Source organism: Coptis chinensis, chromosome 7, assembly GCF_015680905.1.
Source record: "Coptis chinensis isolate HL-2020 chromosome 7, ASM1568090v1, whole genome shotgun sequence".
Taxonomy (NCBI): domain Eukaryota; kingdom Viridiplantae; phylum Streptophyta; class Magnoliopsida; order Ranunculales; family Ranunculaceae; genus Coptis; species Coptis chinensis.
The window spans coordinates 92,875,503-92,902,015 of record NC_141462.1 but is presented as its reverse complement, the minus strand read 5'-3'; the positions used below and the strand labels follow the sequence as shown (position 1 = coordinate 92,902,015).

Here is a 26,513-nt window from a genome sequence, read left to right as displayed (position 1 = left end):
GGCATAAATTGTGTCAGGTGAGTAGAAATCCTTGTTGAATAACAGAATGACTTTATTTGAAAGAGAAATGTGATGGAAGGAAAACTTTTGATTGGGTTGGTGGAGGAGAAGGTGGTGAACTTGGTTATAAAATGTTTAAACTAGGTCATCCCAGATTAGAGGTGACATCTATTGCAAAGTATGATGGCCCATTCCTACAAGAATTTGGCTTTAAATATTGTGCTAATTATGGTGAGCGTGCATAGATATGCAATCTCAACAATCTATTTCTTTATTTGCGCGAAGTTGACATCCTCCACATAATTGTCGCATCCACATTTCTAGAGGTACAACATATTTGAGAATGCTGGTAATAGCTGACAGAACTCAAAGTCGAGCCAAAAGGCATAAAAATTGCTATGAGCTAAAACAAGAAGCCCGTGTGTTGTTTTCTAATCATTCTGATCAGCATAAAAAAAAAAACATGTTATATATTTGTCTCCTTCAATCCTAATTGCCTGCACATACATACACACAGATTATTACAGACAACGTGGTGTGCAGTCACAAAATAAATTATTCCAAAACGAGTCCAGTCGTTTTTAACACACAGAAATTTGTATTTCATATATATGACAACATTCAAACGTCACGCCCATCTGTCATAGATTTTCTGAAAATAAACAGTGTTTTTTTTTTAGCCCTAATCGATTTTCTAAAACTAATTTTAAGACAATGAATATTTGGCCGTGACAAAAATAAAAAAATAAAATTGAATATACAGTTTACCGTTAGTTACTTTATTCATTGATTCATCATTATTCCATTAACTGCTTCACCGCTCTATCTTCACTGTATATACTCCTCAGCAACCCCAACAAAAAAAAAAAAGCAATAAAATTATCTGTCCTTGAATGGCACAAATCAAATGTTGTGAACACTAGACCGAAAAACAAGGAGAGAGAGAGAAAGTGTTTGACGAAATGCCTCTGAGAAGGTATGAGATAAGAAATGAGTACAGTTTAGCGGATCCAGAGTTGATTAGAGGAGCTGATAAAGATGATCCAGAAGCATTACTTGAAGGTGTTGCTATGTCTGGTCTTGTTGGTGTTTTGCGTCAGTTGGGGGACCTTGCTCAGTAAGTCAACTACTCTTCAGTTTGTTTTGAGGACAGCTATGTAATACTAGGTTTTGGAGTTGTGGGCTTGTTTTTAGATCCAAATTTTAACTGTCATTTATTGAGCTTTCTGTGCTTAGTGGAATTTAAGGAGGGAGTTGAGTTCAAATTGGGTGTTTTTAAGTATTCGGTATAATGGATAATGGGCAATGTGTCTTTTCTTCGTGTTTCGGAGAAGATAGCTGAATTGTGTATTTGTGTTTTTTAACTGCGCAGATTTGCGGCAGAGATATTCCATGACTTGCATGAAGAAGTGATGGCCACTTCTGCGAGAGGCCATGGGTTGACACTTCGTGTACAACAGCTAGAGGCGGAATTCCCATTGATTGAAAAACCCTTTCTGTCACAAACCAGTCATTCACAATTTCTTAACAATTCAGGTAAGTGTGTTCTTTTGGTGCATTTAATGGCTGTAGTTAATTTAACACTTTATTGAGTTGGGGAAATCTTAAAACATGAGTGATGAGGGTACAAATATGCTTGTCATCGGCAACCTCCTTAGTTCCATGCTTCTTGTTAATGTGTCTTAAACATAATTCTTACGTGAGCTGTGAAGGATCATAATGGAATATTGCTAACTTTAGTGACGTGAATTTCCAACTTTAAAAATTACAGAAGGGGGATCACAGAAAGTTATGGAATCGCATTTTCTCACTCCAATTCTAACTTGTTTCCAGAGTTTGTTTATTGTGTTGAGTGTAACCTTGTCAAAAGCTATGTAGCATGGACACTTCATACTCTGTAGAACTTCTGTGTCTGATACGTATCCGCGTCAAACACTTGTGTCGAACTCATGGACACATTATGCATACGTTTTCAAACTAAGGGTTCTTTTAAATTGTAAAACACTAAGAATATAATCTATTAACATAATCACAACTCCATGATATGTGCCTCTTGCATAGAAATTTATCTGTAAGGAGGCACTTTGTGAGGCCTTGAGCCCAAGAAATAGTTGCGCAACAAAAGAATAGTACTAGTACTCTTTTTACTTAGCTGTGTCCCGTCCCCTACTTCACATAGGCCATGCACTCCATATACGTGTCGGCCACCGACGCAGTACCCGTGTCAATGTGACTTTAGGTCAACAGACTGTCACTTGGAATCAGGAAAACTAACACTTTTGACGTTTTAGTATCTTGTGCATGCAACAATTGTAAATGTTTTATAATCGATTTCATGGATTATTTTTTTCTTTTTTGTTTCAGGTGTTGAGTGGCATCCTAATCTCAGATTGGACCAAAGTGTGATCCCTCAGGGAGATTTACCTCGATTTGTCATGGATTCTTATGAGGAATGCCGGGGTCCACCTCGGTTATTCTTGCTGGACAAGTATGTGTACTCTATTGCCTATATTAGCCATATACTTGTAAACTAATGATGTCCGTAACTTTTCATGAATGTCCGCTCCTTACAGGTTTGACATAGCGGGTGCTGGGGCTTGTTTAAAGAGATACTCTGATCCTTCCTTCTTTAAAGCAGAGTTTGACTCCACTGAAGCAGCAAAAGAAGAGCTTAAAAGAGAAAAGATAACCCATAAAGTCAAGGTATATGTTGGTTATACTATTTCAGATTTATTGCTTTAATGGATCGTTACAGATCAAACACTTCATTCTTTCCAGTCTGAAAATATTTCCTGCATGATTTCCAACTACTTTAGTGTTGTGATCCAATTGTCTCTGTTCTGGTCAATTTAACATTGTTGTTGAGCTCTGCTTTAAAACTTGAATAAGACACAAGATTTATTTGTTTTTAAGATTCGCTAAACCTCAAATGTCATATCATGATAAAGACGGTAGTTATTTTGGTACAACTTGGTAAGTTTGCACTGGACTAAATTGAACAACAAAATGAAAAGCTAGTCCTTTTTCCTAAAAACAATACTTGTCCTGAATGGATATCTGCTCAAGTGCTTATAGAATTGGTACAATATATCTTGTCCTCCAATTTAGCATGCATAGGTTTTATTTTTTGGGTTCACAGTGCACCTTCAGTCCTTCACATCCAATAGATGTTCTCCATGTTCAGGATGCAATTGCAACCTTCAAGATTGTCTGGAAGCTTACTACTGAAGCTCTATAGAAGTGCTATATTCCTATATCTCATATCTAGGAGAGTGTCTAACTTGTTTTGTCTTCTTTTCTGATAGAAGAGAGGATCTCGCTGGAGGAATGGAGAGAATCCAGAAATTAAAGCTTCTCAGTCCAAGTGAGGCCTCCATCAGTATATTCAAAAATGTTTTGGTTGTTTAAATTTATCGTTTGCTTACTCTCCCATCCTGATGCTGCAGATTGCACCAATTGTTGTTAGAGGAGCGTTGCCAGTCTGAGAATATTGTCCATACACATAATGTGAAGTTGAAGAGACGGCATTCTAATAACTCGCTTGTTGATTCAAATGCTAAGAAGAGCTACATGGAGAGATTTATTCATTCGCCTGATAGTAAGTTTGCTTATGAAAATTCCACAACTCCTGCACGCTTGAAGATGGGATCTAGTAATATTAGTGAGTTGGTCCCAGAGCCCGAGGTTCGTAGGAGTCTTTCCAAGGATTTATCTCATAATAGAGAGGAAAAAGAACTAGATCCATCTGTGGATAAATTTGATGAGGACGTAAATAAAGAAAAGAAAGGCGTCGTGCGCGAAAAGAATCTGAATAAGTTGTGGGAACGGACCCCAGAAAATGAGTTAGAGAGTGTTCCACCGACATTTAAGGGGGAGGATAAAAAAGAGTTAGTTGTAAATTCAAAAAGCAAAGCTGAAGCCGGTGCTGATGGATATCATTCTGATGATGTCAACAGTGAAATAGACCATTACACTGATGCCCTTACAACGATGGATTCTGAAATAGAAACAGATACTGAAAGTAGACCCAAGAAAGAGCGAGCCTTCAAGATTGAAAAGAAGTATGTAGATTCTGAAACAAATGAAGATCAGAAAGAGCTCCAAAATCAGTTTTCAGATACCCATTCTGTGGGAAGTTCTATAGTGTCGGAGGATGGAAATAGTTCAATGAAAAAAGGGAGATATGGCTCGTCTTACTCTGACACTTTCAGCAATTCGGCTGAAAATATGCAGTCTGATGGTGATCTAGCCTCTAAGGTACACCCAGCTACCCTTGCGGCAAATGTTCATATTTCTGAAAAGGTGCCTGCAATGAGAAATACTTCTGTCAGTAGATCCTTAGAACATGATGTGCCCAATGGCTCCTGTAACGAAGTATCGGCAATCCCAAGTTACTCACCTGATTTGACGGAAGCAGATTGTGGTTCTGATGTTAAAAGTTGTGCTTCTGTCGTCTCCAGAAGTCGAGGAGCAAGTTTGAGTGAACTTCAATTTTTCCAACCTAACCTAATTATGATTCATTCTGATGCAGTGAAAGAGCTTTCACCAAAAACTGAAATTGGAAATGCAAGTCATGATTTATTAAGTACGACCAGTGTCTCTTTTATCACCTCGCAGTCAACACATGATCTTTGCTCTGTGGGATCTCAGAAAAGCCAAACTGTTGAGATGTTGGATGGTGGAAATCCTGACACCTCTGGTGATTCTTTGTTGCCTCCTGCTCATGAAGAGATAATTGTTCTTAATGATGATAAGGAAGAATCACTTTCCACATGCGATACTGATAATAGTTGCAATGACATTGATTTACCAGATTCAGTTGCTTTGCATACAGGAACAGAGCTACGTGGCTTCCAAGAACAAGACCTAGAAGCTACACCAGGTACTGAATCAGCACCTGAATGTGGACCTGATTGCCCTAGTGATGGTGATGTGAATTTCGTCAGAGCTAATGGCACTGTTGTGGATATAGAGGAAATCATGCCACCTGGAGAAAAATCTGAATGTCTAGCATCAAGGGTAAATTATCCTGAAACAGATGATGTCAGAGAGCCAAAAGATAGGAAGATGACAAATTTCGTTCAATTGCTTGAATTGGATACGGCAGTAATTGGTATTACTGATTCTGAATTGGAAGCATCGGATAACAATATGGAGTCTAATATGTTAGATTCTGCTTGTTCTGAATTGGAAACCTTGAGCAAAAGTATGGAGATTAAGAGGTCCGACTCGGAGTTGAAAGATAGACCTGCATCAGACATCCATCTGAGCTCTTCTGTTACTGAGAGAAACAGTGATACTGCTCATGAATTGCCATGGAGATCTACTATATCTGATAAACAAAAAGCTGTCTTAGCAGCAGAGCTTCATTTCCAGGAAGCTAAATCAGGACTCATGGATGTTCATCCAGAAGACGTTGAAAATTCTGCTGTTTACTGCAGCCCTATTGGCTCGCCATCAAAAGATCATGCAAAAGTTCTTGAAGATTATTCTAGAAGTGGCGATGTTAACCAGAATGTGCTGGAACTTATTGTGGCCTCTGATGCAAATGCTTCTACTAGCACAAATGTTAAAAAGGAACCGGAAAATGAACCAGCAGTTGCCTCTTCAGATGTTACTGAACTTCCATCAGCAATGAAGAATAGTAATCAGAAGACGGAAGAGACGCAACATTTGCAGGGTCACTTATCTGCAAATATGATTTCGTTTTTACCTGGTCTTCTTGAAGATGGCCAGAAATTACATGCTGGAGAAGACGAGTTGCTGCCTTTGCAACCACAGGGAGAAAACTGAGTCGTTCGACCATCGATATGAACTAACAGATCCTTCAAATCACATGTATTTGGATGGGGACTCTATTGTACCTTCCAAGTCTTCTTCAATGGACACTGTCTGTGAAACTGCAGATTTGAATGTCTTTTTACCGACAACAAGCTATATGTGTGAAAAATCTGAGTCTTCTTCTTTCCTCTTAAAACCGATCAGCCAGGGCTCTGGCCCCCATCCAGTTGCAAGTAGCCAGAAACTGTTGGATTCAAAACCAAATACACCAGACTTAAATATTTCACTGCCTGATAATAATGCTCTTCAAGACAATTTGGAGGAGACCCCCCCACTTCCACCACTTCCTCCAATGCAATGGAGGATAGGAAAGCATCGGCATGATTCTCCAACTTCGGAGGGAATGTCGGCTTTTCCTACATTTAACACATCGTCACCGCTATCACCGGAGGTTGAGATAGCTCAACAGGGGTTATCAACATTTCATGGCAAAGTTGCAAAGTCTCTGAACCCATTTTTTTCAAAGCTCACCTCTGACGATCCTCGAGAGAGCTTCGAAATGTTAGGGAATGATGTGGTGCAGCCCATTTTGAACTCTTCATCCTTAGTGGAATCTGCTGTTGAATGTCAGAATGTTCTGAGAGATCATCCTAATTTAGACCCATCGATTGCAGAGCCTCTGAATCCATTTTTACCTGTATCGGAAGAGGAACTTCAGCATAGTTCTTCTACTTCAGGGGAGGAGATGCTGCAGCGAACTAGTTTGAACCCATTCAGACCAGCATCAGCTAATGAAGTTGTGGATACTCAGCGAACTAGTTTGAACCCATTCAGACCAGCATCGACTAATGAAATTGTGGATACTCAGTGTGTTTCCCTTTCTTCCCAGGAAGACCAAGGCTCATCTTTCAACTCATTAGCTTCTATACAACATAGGGACGATGAGAAGATGCACCATACTCTCCTGGATTTTGAGAGAGCAATGATGCAGCCACAGACCTCATCCTCATTCCAAACCATTGAAAACCAGAAGCATGGAAATGATTTACAAACACTGGAAGGAGAATTGAAGTGGCAATCAAACATGGCTGCAGTTATACCTTCGGTAGAAGATGTGAAGCAAAATGGAAGTCTTAAGTCTTGGCTTTCCCGACCTAGAGACCCTCTCATTGAAGCTGTTGCTTCTCATGACAAAAGCAATGTAATGACAGTTTCGTTCATTCTACATATCATATATTTCAGATCTCCATTCTAGCGTTGCTTAGGTTTTGATCTTATTGTTTCAATTTTCTGCAGTTGCGGAAGGTGACAGAACGAGTTAGACCTCAGATCAGTCCACAGGCAGATGAGAGGAATTCATTACTAGAGCAGATAAGAACAAAGGTTGGAAGAAAATCTTTTTACTTGTTAGGTCAAATTTTACATGTTTCCCCTTTTAAAGGCAACTATAACTGGTTCTGATCACAAGAATTCTTTCTTGGTGCAATCAGTCTTTCAGCTTGAAGCCTGCTGTTGGATCAAGACCGAGCATTCAGGGGCCTAAAACAAACTTAAAGGTGGTTGCGATTTTGGAAAAGGCAAACGCAATTCGTCAGGTTGGATTTCAGTCAGTAAATTCTTTAGTCTTCTTATCTTATCTGTATCTAATAAGAATAATAGAAAAGTTATTCCTCTGTTGAAAATATTGATTATCAAATCAGGCACTGGCTGGGAGTGACGAAGATGACGATGAAGATAGTTGGAGTGATTCTTGAAAACCAGTTCAAAGTGATGTGTTATCAGTGGACAAGCTGTTTTTTGTGCACTCTTCACACTTGCTACTGATTCACTGATATGTTAGTTCTCTTTCCATTCTTACAGCAATCGAGACAACAAGGTGCATTGTAAGTGCTGAATGTCTGTTCTGATCCAACCCGTTTACATGTATGATATCTTTTTTCACTTCTTTTTAGTTCAGTTGGTAAATGTATCCTATAGTTGAGGTTCTTTTTTACCCACAAAATCAGTGGGGCCAAATTGTATATTCCCGCATGATACCTAGGGCTCTTTTTGTAAGTGCTGTGTCAGTTCTGAATATTTGCCCTTTTTTTTTTTTTCTGGTGGTTGGGCGGGTTGGCGGTGTAAATTGTGTTATATTGGGAGATTTGGTGGCATAAAGCCGGATATCAGACAATTAAGTCTTGTAAACTAGTTTACCAGTTTCTCGTTTAAGGTGAAGGAAATTATTCTGAAGTTGAGTTGTCAATTGGCTGGTTCATTTGCATTCAGTGCACCGCTACACATGGAATATTTTGTTACAGATGTCATGAGGTTTATCAGATAGTGGAGAGTGGAGACATGCTGTTCCATTTCCTGCTGCTCTTTCAGTTCAGTTCCAATGTTATGAAAGACCAGACAATTCAGGTCCAAATTCCGCATAATAGTCACTTAGTCAGTCATGATGCAATTGCTTATTGTATTTGACCTATCTGTGGTTTCATCTATTAAATGCACTATAAAACCTTAGGGCAATAGGTTCAGTCCGCTTGGTTGTTGTTTGCATTTTCTGACAGCGGGATTGAGGCAAGGGTCTGTTTAAGCCTTAAACTCTTGAAGTGTTCACATTTTGATGTCAAGAACATAAGAGCAGTGTTCCAAAAGTAGGGAAGTATATTTTGGTTGCCACTGAGCTTATTGAAGTTCTGGATCCTTACGAAGGTGAAATTTAGGTGACAAAGCCATGGCGGTGGGCGCACCTCAGACCAGTGTAAGTTGAATCGATAACCTCATTATTTTTTTTCCTTGTCAACCTCCGTAGTCCAATCCATGGTCTCAGAAACACTAAAATAAATCACAGCTGCAAACTGAAAATAAGAGTGGAATATGATGCATTCAAAAACTTGTCTTCGTCGCAGTTGTAGTTTTAAGAACAACCGGTCTGACAAATTATTGTACTAGTTTGAAGATTAGCCATGTTTAACAGACATTTTAGGCATAGCTAATTCAAAAGATAGTATGAATTATGAAACTATGAATACATAAAGCATAGACTAACTTAATCATCTCCCATTTGTCCAGGTTTAAATTGATTCGAAGTTTATTTTACACTCTTCATATATATCAAGGCTAAATCTATACAATTAGAGGTGTAAAATCCTAAATGGTGCCTAATGAAATCACAGCCAGGTCATACCCTCATTTGAGATGTATTTAACAGACAGGCATACTAATTCTATGGTATGAATTATGAAACTATGAATACATAAAGCATAGACTAACTTAATCATCTCCCATTTGTCCTTGATTCTTATTTTATCATATATATCAAAGGTTTGAATAGCATATGAATCCTGATTACTCCAAGTGGTCTGAACTCTGAACTCTGAACTCTGAACTCCCAACTGAAATTTCTGTTAGCCTTGGAGTCCGGATCGCTCTCTGCAATAAGGTGGATGTAGGTTACCTGCTACATATTAAATATTTATTATTCATAACCTGCTATAAGGTCAGTATTGTCAGCTGCTAGTGATCTGATGATTTCAATATTATAATCATCGAAAAAAAAATCTATATTATGAGTATATGACATAACAGTTATCCATCATGATCTAGGAGACTTGACAGAAGTTACAAAGTACATGGCATCCATTCCAGCATCATTTAATTAGGTACGACCACCAATACAAATGTATTTATTTTGTGTTATTTAAAAAAGTTTCTTGGAATATATCATGAGGACAAGGATGAATTCACAAAAACTTAATAGAACATATTTGCTGTGCCGAAATTCTGCATTGGATAACAATGACTTTAACAACTTGCGTGGTTTTTCTCACAACTTGCACATATTTAATTTTTGCAGGTGTTTCGAGTTAAGTATAAATTGATTGAGATGGTTTGGCCTGTGCAATGCAAATGGATAAGTCTCATTAGCGAAAAAATAATGCAAATGCATAAGTCTTGTATACAATTTCTCAAACGATATCATGTATGAATTCTATTCATGGAGGGGAGAAAATGAAAAAGTTATGATTCACAACACTTCTGGCATTTTGTTTTCTAATATGCCGTTGATAATAATAAAGCACTTTACGATATTCCCAGAAATTAGCATTGGAGATATGGCATTTTGTATCGAGATTATGAACTTTTTGGTAACAAGTGGGGTCCCACCAATCATGACAATACCTTTCTTTATTTGGAAAAAATCCAGTTCATGAACCTTTAAATCGGGTAGTCCTAAATTCTAAATCCTCTTTTTTCCGTACTTGCCCAAACATAAAGAAAACAAAAAACAGTTAAAACTTAAAACCACTTTCCTCTGCTAAACAAAAACAGTTAAAAAAAATCGCTTGAGCCATACTTGCACTAGTTGATGGTGAACTAGACCAGTTGAAGTTGAACATGGAAAACCCAGACAGAGATAATAGAGCACCACTATCTGATGTGGTTAAGGACTGTGTGAAGAGGTGGTTTCAAGATACACTAAAAGAGGCAGAAGCTGGAGATTGCGGTATGCAGGTTCTTGTTGGTCAGATGTATTACAATGGTTATGGAGTTCCAAGAGATACTCGGAAGGTATAATATTTGTGGTTTTTTAATCTGTTGGTGTTGGGTTGATTTGGTTATTGGAATAACTAGTCCAACTTTTGCATAATTTTTTATTGTTTTTTAGGCTAATATTGCTAGTTATAAAAGTGTAATAAGCTGTTTTTAATGATAATTTTGTGTTTGGAATAATGGGCTTTTGATATATATTACTTACTTTTATTGTGACTAGGGAAGAGGATGGTTTACAAAAGCTTCGAAAAGTCGATCTTCGGTTTGGAAAGTTTGCGATAAACGGCCAGGTTAGTTTTTTTGAGTCTGTTTTCTAATTGGTTTGTGGCAATCATCAGTTTTGATATGTTTTGAGTGATTTGCTGTTTGATGGTATTGCTTCTTAGGTTATAATGCTAGTGATTCGGATTCGGATGAGTTGAATGATGAAGATGTGAAGTAAGATGAGAAGTGTTCTAAGTTTAAAGTCAATATTGGAGGATGATGAGATGTGAGTTGAAATATCCACCTGTTCTTATTGTTGGAACTATGATAGAGGATCATGATAGGAGGAGAATTCTTTTGTCAATTTGATTTTCAGCATTCCTATGGTTATTGGTGTTTTGATTCATCTTATGGTCTGAGGATATGATTCTTAGCTGTTTATCAATTACATTGTATGTTTCATTCGAGTTTCAATGAAAAGTTGTTTTCTTAATTCAATTAAGATGTTCGATGATGAGCAAGAATATGTATACTTTTAAACTTAGAGGCAACCAATATAAATGTAAACTTTTTTTCTTATGTGGTCTTATTCGATAACAAGGCATGTTGGGAGTCTTTAATGGTTGTCAGTTGGTGTATGAAGGAATAAATTATTCGGATTTTTGAGAATAAGGATTATAGTTTTGCTTGGTAATTGTGTTTAAGGAAAACACTAGTGCATGATGTGTTGTTATTGCTTATTAAGGAGACATAAGGTGTCTAGTGTCTACCAATCTTGAGGGTTCTTAACTGCTCTCTGCCCTTCTGCTAGTTGTATTATGTTCACAGTACTCGTACAATTTGAATAGCCTTAGTTCTGCATTGTGCGACTCATAACTCTAGTAGCTTTTCTTACACGTCTCTTCACTTGTGATTTATTCTTTATGTTTATCATTGAATGCTTGTATGTTTGCAAGCTTTTAGCAAACCTAAGAGGAGATCGAATGAAACGAAGGATCCATGTTCTAAACCATCCCTGCGACTAGTCTAACTAGCTACTGTGACAATTCTCTTCATGGTCCTGTTTCTAGTTAAAATGCATGTCCACACTACCCCTTATAAACAAAACATCCTGAAATCTTCCCTGGTTCTAGGAATTCGCAACTGAACTGAGTATTTAGCATCATTGCTGCCTTCTGATACCGGGGCGGGGAGGGAGTTGCTGATTGTCATTACTAGTTAGATAGATTTCAATCAGTCAGTCAGTCAGCTGATAATTGAGTTCAAGGAAGAATGAACCCTGTTATGCATGGCTGCAGTAAGGTTTCTAGGAGCTGGACTCGAGTCCAATCGGTGTTACTTACACTTCAATGAAAATGACTCGATAAGTTCCTACTTACACAGTTGATAAAAGCTTTGGTCATAAGCGATTCCGGACCACAAATTTGTTTTCCACATCAGCAACTTCACAAAAAAAAGTCGTCAGAATTTTTTAAAAAAAAAAAAAAAAACCAAATGTGTGGTCGGAAGTCGCTTAGGACGGACTTCGGTCCAAAACGCTGAGGACCGAAGTCTTTTCCTTACACAATTACACTTTGATTAGTCCCCGAATAGCAGTCTTATTGGGTATTTTCAGTGCTCTTGTTCATTTTGCGGAGTTTGAATCCTGCCAAGGTTGTACATCTTCAGAACTACTTGTAAGAATAGTTGTATGAACAAAGAACCAAAAGAAAGAAAATAAAGAAGAAGAATGAAGAAAACAAGCGACAAAGAGATGGCGGGAATAACCAAAGCGGATTTAAGTTTGTCCCCTTAAGGAAAGATTTCGCCCCCTTCCAATGGCGAAAGCAGAAAGGCAAATGTGGCATCTTCCTCACGAGGATTCAATGGTTAACAAGCACCGACTTTGCAGACTGTAACGCACTACCCTCTGTAACAAAGAATATAACTCTCCTCGACCGACAGGAAGAAGAAGAAGAAAAGGACCTGGTTTTGAGTTTTTCGTTTTTCTCGAAGTTGAGTTTCGATCAAGTTTATTTTCTATGGACTCACAAATCTATTTATAGAGGTTAGGAGAAAGAGAGACCAACTCCTAATAAACACCAAACCGCTTGCAAGAAAAAGCAAAACAAGTTTAAATTTATTGGTCAAACCACTACCCACAACAATAAGCTCAAGCCGGGGCCGAACCCACCCGATGTGGTGGATAACCAATGTGGGACTATCTACTATGCACTAAAGTGGAGAATACCATTTGTTCATCTCCTCCACTTTGCACACACACACTAGTATTTAGAAATACACAAGAGATTCCAACACTACTTCAGTTTGGGGTTTGCAATGTGGATAGATAATACGCTCTGGCTGATGACCAGCCCATCCATACAATTGCTTTATGGAGATTGGGTCATGGGTAAAGGTCGATAACTTTGTCGAGACTCATGCTGATGCATTATATGTTAAGAAAACGGGAAAAGGTACTGGTGCTATTAATGATGAAATCCATTGATCCTATCCTTTGAGCATCATAAATTTGGATCTATTATATAAGCATTCATTTCGTTAATACTGGTTCAAGATGATTGCAACTTGCCACTTACAACTTACAACTTTTCAACGCGTTTTATATGTATTTTAGACTGCTGAGAAAACATAGTACTTGAAAAAGCGGTTTTAAAGCCAGATCTATAATTAAGTTGTTGGTTAATAGTTTTCAATGGAAGCAACCTTAAGTACTTTTCCTGTAGGGCCTAGAGTTCAAGCCATACTACGGATTAGGAGAACAGCCCGACTTTCCCACAAGCCACAAAACATTGATATAGACTAACAGGGGGTGGGCGTTTGATGAGTGTTTGCTTTATCTAGTTTTGAGTATTTTTTTTTTTTTTTTTTGGACAAGTCTGTTTTAAATGAGATAGTAACTCTTTGATACTGGCAGTTCGAGCCCCAATCTTCTGGTATCACCACTTAAAAGTTTTACCGACTTTGCTAGTCGACATCTGCTTTGGATATGTTTATGTAGCTATCGTTGAATTGTACCCATTTGATCTGGTCGTGTGTGAATTGATTTTTCAAGCATTTTCTTGATTATTACAAATTGATTGGTTAGCCTACGAATGGAAATCGGTCCAAATCCATTAGGCTTAAATGTATTGTTCTTGATTATAGATACACAATACAAGTCACAGAGTGACTTTAAAAGCACCTAAAGTTTGATAAATACATTGCAACTGAACTTTTTCATCCCACTGTGTTACATCGATGACGCATATGAATGAAAAATCTGTTCTCGATTGCTTTTCTGCCTCAATAGCAGTTAGCTCTATACAGGCTATCTCTGTTCGCGCTTGTTCTTTCGCCACTCCCATGGCTTTTGGGGGTTCGATGAAGCCCACAGTCCAACTCGTGCTGCTCGAGCGGCTTTCTCCCACTAAAGTGATAGAGTGTTAGAATTTAAAAAACGAGCCTGCTTGATATGGGAACATAAGATGTGAGTACCTACCGATGCGAGTTCTGGCCGCTTATCATAGGCTAAGTAATGCCATGCAAGTCCTTTTTTAAGCATTGATTCCTGTAGTAAAAAAACTCAATGAAAATCAAGAAATGGTGCGCAACTTATCTGGAACATGGGGCATGATTTTGAGGTATGGTACCTGAACAAATGTGTTATTGCAGTAGATATCTCCCACGCATCGGCCATAACGATCTTCTCCATAAATAAGAACTCGCAAGCACTTCCCTTGAACAAGCTTAAGTAACTCCTCTTTTGCCTCTTTTCCGAAAGGCATTGAGCTCTCTGGCGCATCAATACCTCTGTACTCTTACAAAATAAAATGTCAATGGTAGTAAGGAACTGATTACATTCATTGAGAACATGAGCATCACTCTTTGTTTACCTCAATCGAATTCGGTATTTTCGAGCAAGAATGTCTTCATTATTTGGACCTGTCAGCACTCTAAAATGAAAAAAAGGGATAGTCAAGGATCAAAGATATGAACAGAAGACACATTGGCCTAGAATTCCAAGTAAGGATAGGCAAGAACCTATATCCAGCATCAACAATTTTCTTCTGAAGAGCGTCTGCTTTCACGTAGTCTTTGACTGCCCGCGCTTTTGATCTTTGTACTGCTGCTAACTTTACCTCTTTGGGAAGGTTAGCTGCCTCCCTCTTGTCCACTGTGTTAACATACACTGTAACGGTATCTCCATCTGCAACGGCTTTAGCATCCACCTAGTTTGTGTATCACATCAGGAATTGAAGACAAATGATTTTGTATATAGAGATGACCTGAATTCGGAGTGAGCAGGGGCCAAAATTTAAATTTAAGGAAAATGGTCTTACTGGGAGTGTTTGCAACTCATACTTCACGCCTTCGGGTCGTGAAGGTGGTAGCAATTCAGGAGTTTGATCCAGGGCACTGGCAAGAGGAAGACCATAGAAGGTCAAGAGACCCTAATAACAAGACAGAAGTCCTTGATCAGAAAACATATTTGTTGATGGCTACAAACCAACCGTAATAACTAGTAAGTGCTTTAATTGTTTCTTGCACACAATAATGGTGTGAATATTCTGTACGCATTCACCTCTACATCTGCCTTTTTGTGTCCTTTTAATGTTAAGATAACAAGTCTTGTAGCTTCGTCAGGTGTTCTGGGTGGTGGTTTTGCTTGTTTCCATGCCTCAGCTAGTTTCTTATACCTTCATTTACATACAAATGTGAACCAGAGTTCAAAAACACAAGGATGTACAAGATCAAACCTGAAATTAACTAGTTGATCATATTACTACCAATTAGCTTGCGCCTTCTTAGACGATACAGCATGCCGACTGAGTCCTTCAGGCACCTAAACATAATCTTGAAATATTAGAGCCTTAGTTACTTTAAGGACGTACAACGCCGCCGTTGACTATATAATTCAAAAACTCAATCTAAGTTCTCAAAATATGTTTGCAAAAGACGATGCATGGTTACCTGAGATGTGACTTCAAAATTAAATAAATCACGGGCAAGAGCCGAAACGCCAACGGTGGAGACACCATGGTGGCCAAAAGAACCTGATTCTTGAGCTGAAGGTTTACAACAATGTCCATACAGGTATGTAAGCGCGTTTCCCATTTTTCTATATATATTCAAGAACCAGATGAAGAGGAAAACAAGAATTGGAAGAAAACAAAGAAGAGGGAAGAGGTTGGAAGGTAGCTGCCTAAATTCAGATATGATGTTTTGGATTTTGGAATAATGGAATCTGTTGACTTTAAACAAGGAAATGTGCGAAGCAACCAATTAGAAGAAAGTAGAGACATGTGGTGGATGGGGTTTTATTTGTTTTAGGAGTTTTACTGCGCGCAGCTTAACTTCAATCGATGTAGATCCTGCTTTGAGGAATTTGATGCCTGGTAAAAGTTGCATAATCATGACATTGCTTTCGGTTCGGTAATGTAACTGGTTTTTTTTAAAGAAAACGGGGCTAAAAATGGTATCAAACTTTACACTTTTTGACGGTTTGGAGGTCAAAATTTTTTTCCTTAAAAAGAGTATCAAATTTTTCTCCTTTGACAATTTGGAGGCTAAACTTTTTTTTTTCTAAAAAAGTTATCAAACTTTATTCCTTTTGACAGTTTGGAGACCAAACTTTTTTTCCTTACCGTTTGGAGACCAAACTTTTGATTTTTGTAATTTAGAAATTTCTGTCAAATTTCTCTAACACCGTTTCTAATTTGTATTAATTTTTTTTTCCGAAAAATAAAAGACATGCTGACATGATACAACTATGAGTATGTGGCTCACACACACACACTTTCTCACGTGACAATAGGTCTTCCCCAAATTACAGGATGATCGTAAAAAAAAAAACCCCAAAACCCTAGCTAAGTTATTAAAAAAAAAAAAAAAAAAAAAAAAAAAAAAAACTAGCTTGAAATGGATGAGGGTTTACAACTACATGATGTAAGTATTGAAAGTGAAAGTGAAAGTAGTGAATCTGATGTTGAAAGTGATAGTCCAAGTTTAGACCATGTGTCTAGTGATGATGATGAGGAGCTTATACAAGTTAGGAGAAAAGTTCAAAGCATGAGGAGGAAACTATTAGAAGAAAAAAAGAAATTAGATGATGATGATGATGATGGGGATGGGGATGGGGATGTTGTTGAGGCTGCAAGGGCAATTGAAGTGAATAAAGTTAATGAGTTAGGAGAAGAAAATAATATAGGTCAAGAAGTTAATGAGTTGAGCTGTGACTCTGAGTATGCAACTCAAGTGAATGTGATAGCCCTGTTTTTAGCGATGAAGAAGGTGTACATTTGGTGAGGGTTCCAAGTTAGTATCCTATATTTAACCCTAAACTTAATATATTTAAACAGAAACCTATACTTGGAATGAGGTTTTCAAATATGGAGGAGCTAAAAAAGTGTCTAAGAAACTATGCAGTATGTAATGGCTATCCCATTAGATTTGTTACCAACAAATCAAGGAAGTTGGTCGCAAAATGTCAATACAAATGTCCATTTAAGTGTTATGCAACTTATATGCAGAATGAGGTGTCTGTCCAAATAAAATCACTTAAGTCTCAACATGGTTGTGTGAGGGATTTCAATGTCAAGGTTGGTAATTAATGCAAAATGGTTAGCTAATTACTACTATTATGATAGAATTACGGAGGACCCAAAATGGAGTATGAAAGCTTTTAAGAAGGATATTAAACATAATTTTAAGATGATTGTGAATATAGAGCAAGGAAGAAAGAAAGAGGTGATGAATGAAGTGATAAAACTGGTGTATGCTAAATTGTGGAAATATGCAGCTGAAATTAGGAAGTCAAACCCGGGATCTACAATGAAGATTGACCAAGATAATGGAGTCTTTCTTAGGATGTATGTGTGCTTTGATGGATTGAAAAAGGGTTATATTAGAGGATGCAGAAAAGTGATAGGTCTTGACGGGTGTTTTCTGAAAGGGTTTTGTAAAGGTGAACTATTAACTGCAGTGGGAATGGATGGGAACAACTAAATATACCCAATAGCTTGGGTTGTGGTTGAAAGTGAAAATTGTTAGAAAAATGGATTTGCACAAATCCATTGAGATATGAATGAGTAATTTGTCTCCCAAGTTATCCCACATTGAGATGAAATGGGTTTTCTTGAAAAAGTACGTAAAGTGAGAAAAACCTTTTAAAAGGATGCACTAGTTGAAACAATTGCATTATGCGAAAAAAAGTCGCGACCTTTCGAAATGTGCACCGGTTCAAAAACAAAGTCATCATCATCGAAAAGGTGTGACCTTTCGAAATAGGCACCGGTTCAAAACAAGTGCTTTATATGCGAAAATGGTGTGTTTTTTCGAAACATGTGACTTTTCAAAGAGTTGCTTATTTTCCCCAAGAGTCACTGTGTTGTTTAGAAGAGGCACCACTTACCTATAAATAGTGGATGAATTTGGAGAGAAAGAGGCACTAGATCACACAGAGTTCTGATCTTTCTCTTCTCCCCCTGTTCTTAGTCAAATACTATGTTGTGTTCGTTGATTCTATAGAATTGACGTGCTAGTTTTCTATAGAAGGAAATCCGTTCTATCTTGGGAGTCAGTTTTCCATCAACTTAACCTTCAAGCATCATGAGGGGGAAAATCTGTCTTAAGAACATAGTGTATTTACACTAGGCTCGGATTTAACTAAGAAGTACAAGACACGTACAAGACAAAAGGTTTGTATAGTTTGGTAATTAGTAAAGAGTAAGTACAATTAAGTTGTATATTCCTAACAAAAATAAGAAGAGTTGAATGTGGTTCCTGGATCTTTTGATAGAAGACCTTGTGATTATTGATGGGAATGGGCTCACATTGCTTACCACGATCAGCAGAAAGGGCTTTTACCAGCGATATAGGAGCTCATGCCTAATGGTGAACATAGGATGTGCGCAAGACACATCTATGCAAACTTTAGAAAGAGATATGCATGTACATTTTTATTTGTTCATTTTCATTTTCATTTTTTTTTTGCATTCACACTTATGAATTTTTTTTTTCTCATTTGTTGTATGTATATGTATAGGTTCACAACTAAAATGTTTGTTCTGGAAAACTAGCAAAAGCTCTACTCCTCAAGAATTTCACCTTGTGATGAAAGAGATAGAATTGATTCTTCCTAAGGTAGCTAATTATCTACAAACTAATCAAAACCCTATGTGGTGGTCTAGGGCATTCTTTGGGTTTTAGGCTTGTTGTGAAGCTGTAGAGAACAATATTGTGTGAGTGCTTCAATGGGACAATTGTGGAAGCAAAGGAGAAGCCAATTATTGCTATGCTAGACGATATCAGACTTCAAATGATGGTTAGAATGCAGAAGAAGAGGGAGATCTTTGGTGAGTGGGTGACTCTTTAACCCCTTATGCTAGGAAAAAGCTAGAAGAGAACAAGGATGAGTCAAGGTTTTGGGAGACATATATGTGTGGTGAGTATGAGTTTGAAGTGAGAAAAGGGTGGTTGATGCTTACACACAGTGAATTTGAAAGACAGAAGTTGTAGTTGTCGGATGTGGCAGCTCAGTGGCATCCCTTGTGCCCATGCTATATCGTCTATCTATTTGTGTCATGATTCCCTTGACAAGTATGTAAACAATTGGTATACATTAGAGGAGTACAGGAGGGCATATTTGACTTATATTAAGCCAATGAGGGGTGAGACTATGTGGCCACTAGCCGAAGGTAATGTGATTTTGCCTCCAAAAAATAGAAGGATGCCTGGTAGGCCAAAGAAGTTAAGAAGGAGAGAAAGAGAGGGTCCAAACACTAGCTTTAAAGTGAGTAAAGCTGGGACAGTAATAAGGTGTGGGAGATGTAAAGAAACTGGGCATAATCAGAAGACATGTAAGCATCCAGTGCCAGAACCAGAATTAGTTCCGACAAATGATGTAGTTGGTAATGCATGGTGAAAGCTCGATCTACTCGGCCAGCAGTGATAACCAAGTGTGGGATATGTAGATAACCAGGACATAATAGGAAAACTTGTACGATGCCAGAACCAGTTCCAATAGATAAGGTAATTAAGTTATACTTAGAAATTCATATTCATACTTATATCATCATGTGAATTATGTTTCACTTGTGTTTTTTTTGTTTTATAGAGATACAAGAAGAAACTGTAAATACTCAAATTCTCGTTAAGGGTATTTTTGTAAATTTCATATCAAATCTAGGATCGTTTATGTAAATTGGTCGTCGGGTTTACATTTCAAACGTACATAAATTAATGAAACTTAACTCCGACTCATAAGCCACGTTAGGTTAGCAACTCATGTGTGAAAATTTGTGAAAATGTCGGTTAATTAAGCCGCACGAAGTTAACGACTTACATGCATGAGTGGGTTATCGTTATAGCCTTGGTGAGATAGAATATAGGAGATTAAATTTAGTGGGATGGGCGGAAAAATAATTACGACGCCGACGTCAAATGAGTTAGTGGTTAGGAGTGAATTAGGACCTTAAGCCTAATTGGGATATATTGGGCTTCAAGAAACAAAATCGCACCCAAATTTTTTTCCCCAATTTGCCAATTTCAAAACCTAAGAGAGAGAAAATCCAAATTCCCCCAATTCCATCGATTCAAACCAAGAATTCTTCACACCCAATTCTTAGAAACCATAACCTCAAGTGTGGGAGTTGAATTTCAAATGCGACCAAGTGAAATGAAATGGCGGCAACAGGTGAGTTAATTCCTCTCAAATCGATAGTGTAAACTCGATTTCGATTTAATTGGTTGTAATTGATGAGAGATAATTGATATGGGTGGTGTTGTATTCGGCAGTAGCTTGTTTGGAGAAGTAGAGCTTGCGAAATTGGTGGAGGAGAAGCTAGAGTGAGCGAAAATTGGTGGAACCGAAAGCTAAGGAACTATTCTACCGATTTGGTAAGAATTATAAATATTCAATCTATTTTAGAGCATTGATGCTAGTTCACACTTGTTTAAGATCACGTTGAGTATCGAGTGAGTGAGAAAGAACACCCACTTAGTATTATTAACGTCGAGAAAGAATTACTACGCTATCTACAATATTCAACGTTAGTATTATTAACGTTAGTATTATCAACGTTAACATTATTAGTAACATTAGTATTATTAACGTTAGTAATATTCAACGTTAGTATTAACGCGTTAGTAATATTAACGTTAGTATTATTAGCATTATTAATTTTAGTATTATTCAACCCACTTAGTAATATTCAACGTTAGTATTATTAACGTTGAGAAAGAATTTGGTTTTGATGCTATCTACAAAACCAAATTCTTAATCGAGATTCTTCTCGACTTTTCGTGAGATAAGAATTTCCTCGTTAGTTTGATAAACTCTAAATCTAATCGACGTATACATCTGATGTTATAGGAGTGAAATTGAGTGGATTTGGTTAAGTGGACTTGATTAGGTTAAGTGGGCTTGAGGAGAACGGAGCTTGCTAAGGTAGGAACCTACATACCAATATATAGCATGCTTATTTTCATGCAAGTTAAGAGATAGTTTAAGTATCAACCATGCATGTATATATGGTATTCATGTTTTGCTGGTGATATAAACTAAATACGGATAGCTTTTGTGTGAAAAATGAGTTTGCTAATCGGGGGTAGTGATTTATTTTTGGTTAAAAAAGTAAAACTGGTTTTGGGAAATAGCCTTTGTCTCGAGAAGGAGATTGAGAGATGGTAAACCGGGTGATTACCCGTTGTTTATATAAGGTTCGGATTGTTTCGGGATGGTTGTTGTTATTTGATGATTTGGGAATCATCGGTTGTTATTTAAACGTTTAAAATACTTGATGGTGGGAAATTTTTTATATTTACTTGGTTAAAAGGAAAAAAATGGTTTTGGGAAGGGTGAGTCCTTGATGGTAAGGATTACCCGGTTGTTTGTAACCAAAGGCAGGGATTGTAATTAAATTTTATTTATTAGAATGGTAGAAAAAAAATGGAATGAAAATTATAGTATTTTGAAATAACCGGTAATACAAGTATATATATATATAACTATGTTTAGGGGATTCATGGTGAGGCGGATGTAAACCTTTTATCACCGGATGTAGTCCGGGTTTTCTACTTTTCTAGCGGCTTTTTATGGTGATTTGTTACATGGAATGAGGTTTAGATGAGGATGAGTTTAGTCCACTCTGGATGTGTCGAGAAACGTAAGTTAGGTGACGCCTGTATGGGGGGTAAGTGGTTGAGCCCCTATAACACAACAACGGCATTTCAGCTCCACCAATTGGGGCCACAATAGTTGTATGATGATTGTGAAAACTATATTTTTGAATATTAACTTAAGCATGTCGAAATGATTTACGGTAGTTAGTGATGTATGTATATAGTCCGCGATATTTGAATACTTTTATGGAAACCCTACATGTTTTAAATGATTTCTATAAGTAGACTATTTATGGTTATGCGCGTTATCTTGGGCATAGTTGTTGCTCATCCTACTTAACATTTCGCATGACGAGCAGGTTAAGGAGGAGGCTTTTCCTAACCCTAGCGATGATGGTTATGGGGATTTGGGAGGATTCCCCCATGCTTGACGAGGGACAGAGTCAAGTTCATATTTTAGGCTGTATAGAGATAGTCTAGATTATTCTTTTGTTGTATATAGAGAGCATAACTCTTTTCTTTTGGTTGTATAGAGAGAGACTAGTTTTTTTTGTTGTATATGTTGAGAGCTAGGTCATTTTGATGTAATAATAGATGTATTTGGCAACAGTTCTCCTTGTTTTGTAGATATACCGTCATATCCCTTTAGTAGCTAAAGTTAAGAGTAGTATATATGGTTGTTGGATATATATATATATGGTTGGAAGGATGAATTATGGGATGTCCAGGGGTTATGACAGGTTTTTTTGTATATGAAATGTCGATTAAACAAATGAAACTCTGTCGAAATTTCGTTAGAATTGGGATGGTGTCGGCCTCGAGATTCACTCCTTGTCCTCGGGATGTGTGTTGGGTCTCGGGCGCGATGTAAAACAAACAACAAGATAAGGTAATTAAGTTATAATTAGAAATTCATTTTCATACTTACATCAGAATGTGTTTTATGTCTCACTTGTGTTTTCTTGTTTTACAGAGATATAAGAATAAACAAAGAATGCCAGAAGGGATTGGTGTGTTGACTGACTCTGAAACTAGGAACATTTTCATGGTGAGTTACAAACATGTGTGATTTAAATGTGTTTTTGATTAGTTGTTGTCTTATACTAAAAACATGAGGTTTAAATAGACGTCTGGACAAGGACCACCAGTCAACATTGATGATCTCCCACATGTTGTGGACACTAACAATACTCAATTAAGTCAAGCTTCAACTGTCACAAATGACCCCCAGCCTAAAAAGAGGTGGCCGGCTTTGTTGATGGAATCTCCAGAAAGAATGCATGAAGCAACAACACCTACTATTCCACCAATTAGTGCTCCACCGCGTGAGTCACCTAATGCCAAACAAAGTAGGGTCGGAGCAAGAACAAAGACTTTGGGTTTGAAAAGGGCAACAAGTCAGACAACAAGGCCAGTTTGGAAGTGAACTACTGCTTTTAATGTATATTTTGCATAGTTTTTTGGTTATATTTTGGATTGCTCCTATAACAGTGATCCCTTTCTACATTCGTAGAGTTGTTGCCGATGTTCAGAAATGAATAGGTAGATATGTGGGTCTGTTGACTATCAGAGATTATTTGAGCTCTTTTAAAAAGATTCAAGTTCAGAAGATGCAATTGACCTTTTGTTTGTATTTTGATTTTTGGTGGAACCTTTGTTCATTTAAATGTCAGAGATTTTTGTTGTATTTATAAGTGAACCTTTGTTCGTATTATGATTTTTGATTGTCAGAGATTATTTTTGCTTGTTTAAATGTCCAAAAAGTTGACTGAAGTGGAACGATGTGGCATGTGATTTTAAGTAGGAGAATATATTCACTTATAATTCTTATGTGCTTCGCACTCTTTTATTAGATTCTTGTCCACCCACATAATAGAATAACTTCAATTTTTGCATCATGCCACAATTCTTTCGCGACCTTTTTTAATGTTCGGTATCACTTCAAACCTGTTGATGAATTCTGCCGTGACTCTAAGTGCTATTAAAATCATGACAAGAGTAGAGAATTCTAGCCCTGCATGGAGTTGCTGGAATGTGGTGGCTGCTATTAGAATAACCTTCGTAGAATAACAACTTCTGTCATGAGAGTTTATAAGCACAATGTACCTAACTAGAATATGGATATCACTGACAAGCACAATGAACTTGAGATGAAAAGAAGAAAAAGGGTAAATAAATTAACATGGGCACAGATCAACAAAAAATACTTGTAAAACCACAAGCCAAAATACTAGAACATGTTTGTCGCTACACATTTAAAACCACAACCTCACAACTCTCATACATTGTCAGCCCTGATAGCCTTTTTGAATAAAACCTCACGTTTAGTTACCATGATCTATATGACAACCATTGCACATACCACACAATTCATAGATTTCAGACTCTTCCTTGCACAAGTTACATACTTTGTTATATATATTTTCTTATCAAATTATATCCATGTTACAGCACTACAACCATCATGAGAACACTTGAGATATTTGCGTTGAAGAGTTCCACCATTAGAATAGCCTATTTCAACTTTCATGAATCCACAACACCAAGAACGAGGGCAATGAATACCAAAATACAGGCATGTTGAAGCGTAATGGCCCTCGTCATAGCATAGTTGACATACCCGATGATGTTTAACAACAAAATAGTCATATATTTATTTTCTACAAAGATTATTATGCAAAACAATTTTCTGCAAAACTGAGAATAACCTAAAATATTTTCGAATTGAATTAGATAAAGTTTAAATTGCATGTCAAAAGAATACTAAGGCAAGGATGCACTTGGCTTTGTCATTTTCAAACAATTAAGTGATGTTTAAGTTGAAACAAACGGTAATATAAACAATTAAGTGATGTTTACCCTACTGAATCCACCTAAATATTTTGGTATCACATTTGTCAGAAAAAAATGGTTAAGGAGAAAATACATTTGTTTTAATTTGTCTCTTCAATCTTCTCACTCTCTGAACCATACAGGATGTCATTCACATAATTAAGTTCAAAATCATTCAATCGTAGCTAAATTTTTAACAACCAAAACAAAATTTACAACAAAAGAAAAAATATATAACAACCAATATATATCGGATGTTATATATATCATAATTACAACAAAAAGAAAAAAGAAATATATAAAATATCTATTCTTTTGGGTACAAATTACTCACCTTTGGAGCAGCCACAATTACAATTTGAGTTCCACCCATGATGCTAGGTTTGAGTTCTACCCACGGTTCCAATCGAAAAAGGATTTTTTTTCGATCACCAAACTCTAATTTGGGGAAGACCTATTGTTATCACGTGAGAAGTGTGTGCGTGTGAGGCACGTACTTATAGTTGTACCACGTCAGCATATATTTTTTATTTTTCAAATTTTTTAATACAAATTAGAAATAGTGTTAGAGAAATTTGATAGAAGTTCCTAAATTGCAAAAATCAAACAGTTTGGTCCCCAAACTGTCAAGAAAAAAAGTTTGGTCCCTAAACTGTCAAAATGTGTAAAGTTTGATACCCTTTTTAGTCGTTTTTCCATTTTTTTTTATTGTTTATTTGTTTTTTTTTAAAAAAGGGAAATATGTGATGTGGAAATTATGAATTTTAAGAGCACCTGAATTAACACCTGGCTATCATAGTTGATCAAGGCACAACCAGTTAAAACCTGATAGAACTAAATTTGTATAACCGTTTGATACTTTAGATTGGTATTTCCTTATATCATGTTCTTGACTTCTTGTGTTCTCTAACCACTAAATTTAAAGGGATTTTTGTATTTTGGTCCTAGTGATAATAGTGATATTAGAGTTTGGTCCACAATTAATTATTTATTACACTTTGGTCCAAAATTGCGGTTAAAGACTTAAAGTGTGTTGACTGTGAGTTGACCGAACGGCCCACGTCTATTTCGTCCATAAATTTCTAAAATACCCATAATACCCTGCACACACGTGACTTACTTGAGGACCAAACTGCAAATATTTCTATTAAAAGTGGGATCAATTACTAAAAACTACACATGACATCATCTCATTCAATCCAAGACAATTAACATTTTTTTTCTTGAACACCGCTCCACCACCACCTCCACCCTCCATAACAATCTAAATTGCTGCCACCACCACTATCTAAAAGCAATAACCGCCATTAACACAATCAACTACCAATCAAAACCTCATTTATTATATTTTCACTTTACAATTATATTTTTAAGATTGTCGGCGATTTTTGAACATTCAAGTTTGTTGCTGATATTTGATACTCAATTTTTTTTGGATTTCGAGTTAAGATAAAGGTTGTTAAGATTTTTGTCTAATTTATTAGGGAGTTTAAGTTGAAATTTCAAATATCCAATCTTATTTTTTTTTAATTCAAAATTAATTTTTGTAGTCCTATAGTGTTTTAAGTTCAATATGACAATTGATTTTGATATTTGTATAAAGTTAAGAAAGCTAGATGACGGTGATTGTAGAATGGTGATGAATGAGGTGATAATGATGAAGGAGAAAGTGGTGGTGGTTGTGGTGGTAAGATATGAAAAATATAAAATGTAAGTTTGGGACTCGGTTAGTTGAGATACACATGGTGTAAAGCGAGCTGTTGATTAAAATCAAATTATTAAATGATAGCTAATGATTTTAAGGGTAAATATAGTATTATGAAATTTTATTTAGATAGACTAATGAGGCCAAAATGCAATAAATGATTAATTATGGACCAAACCCTAATATCACTATTATCACTAGGACCAAACTGTAAAATACCAGTTAAGTGATGTCCGTTGATTAGTTTCACGTGCAGTATACGTGCTAGGGTAATTTGGATATTAAGAAAGTATAGACGGACCTCTGTCAATTTGGGACCAAAATGCAATAAACGATTAATTGTAGACCA

General features: G+C 36.8%; 4 protein-coding genes across 4 annotated transcripts; 3 read left to right on the top strand and 1 right to left on the bottom strand.

The window, feature by feature from the left end:
- The first annotated feature begins 688 nt into the window (after positions 1–688).
- On the top strand, positions 689–8,013 carry LOC147490039 (protein SCAR2-like). The gene is given in 10 exon segments (XM_086569806.1): positions 689–1,117; positions 1,373–1,536; positions 2,365–2,488; positions 2,574–2,703; positions 3,306–3,364; positions 3,447–5,769; positions 5,771–6,982; positions 7,078–7,164; positions 7,272–7,376; positions 7,482–8,013. Coding segments are annotated over 10 exon segments (4,413 nt in total). The 5' UTR covers positions 689–962; the 3' UTR covers positions 7,536–8,013.
- A 2,003-nt stretch (positions 8,014–10,016) lies between these two features.
- LOC147490038 (uncharacterized) lies at positions 10,017–11,103 on the top strand. Its single transcript, XM_086569805.1, has 3 exons — positions 10,017–10,338; positions 10,541–10,610; positions 10,707–11,103. Exons 1-3 carry the CDS (start codon positions 10,165–10,167, stop codon positions 10,760–10,762), a joined length of 300 nt encoding a protein of 99 aa, XP_086425931.1. The 5' UTR covers positions 10,017–10,164; the 3' UTR covers positions 10,763–11,103.
- A 2,523-nt stretch (positions 11,104–13,626) lies between these two features.
- Positions 13,627–15,927, bottom strand: LOC147490037 (putative 38.1 kDa protein). Its single transcript, XM_086571099.1, has 9 exons — positions 15,478–15,927; positions 15,294–15,349; positions 15,089–15,203; positions 14,847–14,957; positions 14,548–14,735; positions 14,400–14,459; positions 14,157–14,316; positions 14,006–14,074; positions 13,627–13,933 (listed from the first exon to the last, which is right to left on the bottom strand). The coding sequence occupies exons 1-9, from the start codon at positions 15,619–15,621 to the stop codon at positions 13,835–13,837; spliced, it is 1,002 nt and encodes a 333-aa protein (XP_086427225.1). The 5' UTR covers positions 15,622–15,927; the 3' UTR covers positions 13,627–13,834.
- Positions 15,928–19,030: 3,103 nt separating this feature from the next.
- Positions 19,031–19,429, top strand: LOC147490036 (uncharacterized). The gene has a single exon (XM_086574786.1). It carries the CDS (start codon positions 19,031–19,033, stop codon positions 19,427–19,429), a length of 399 nt encoding a protein of 132 aa, XP_086430912.1.
- Positions 19,430–26,513: the final 7,084 nt, after the last annotated feature.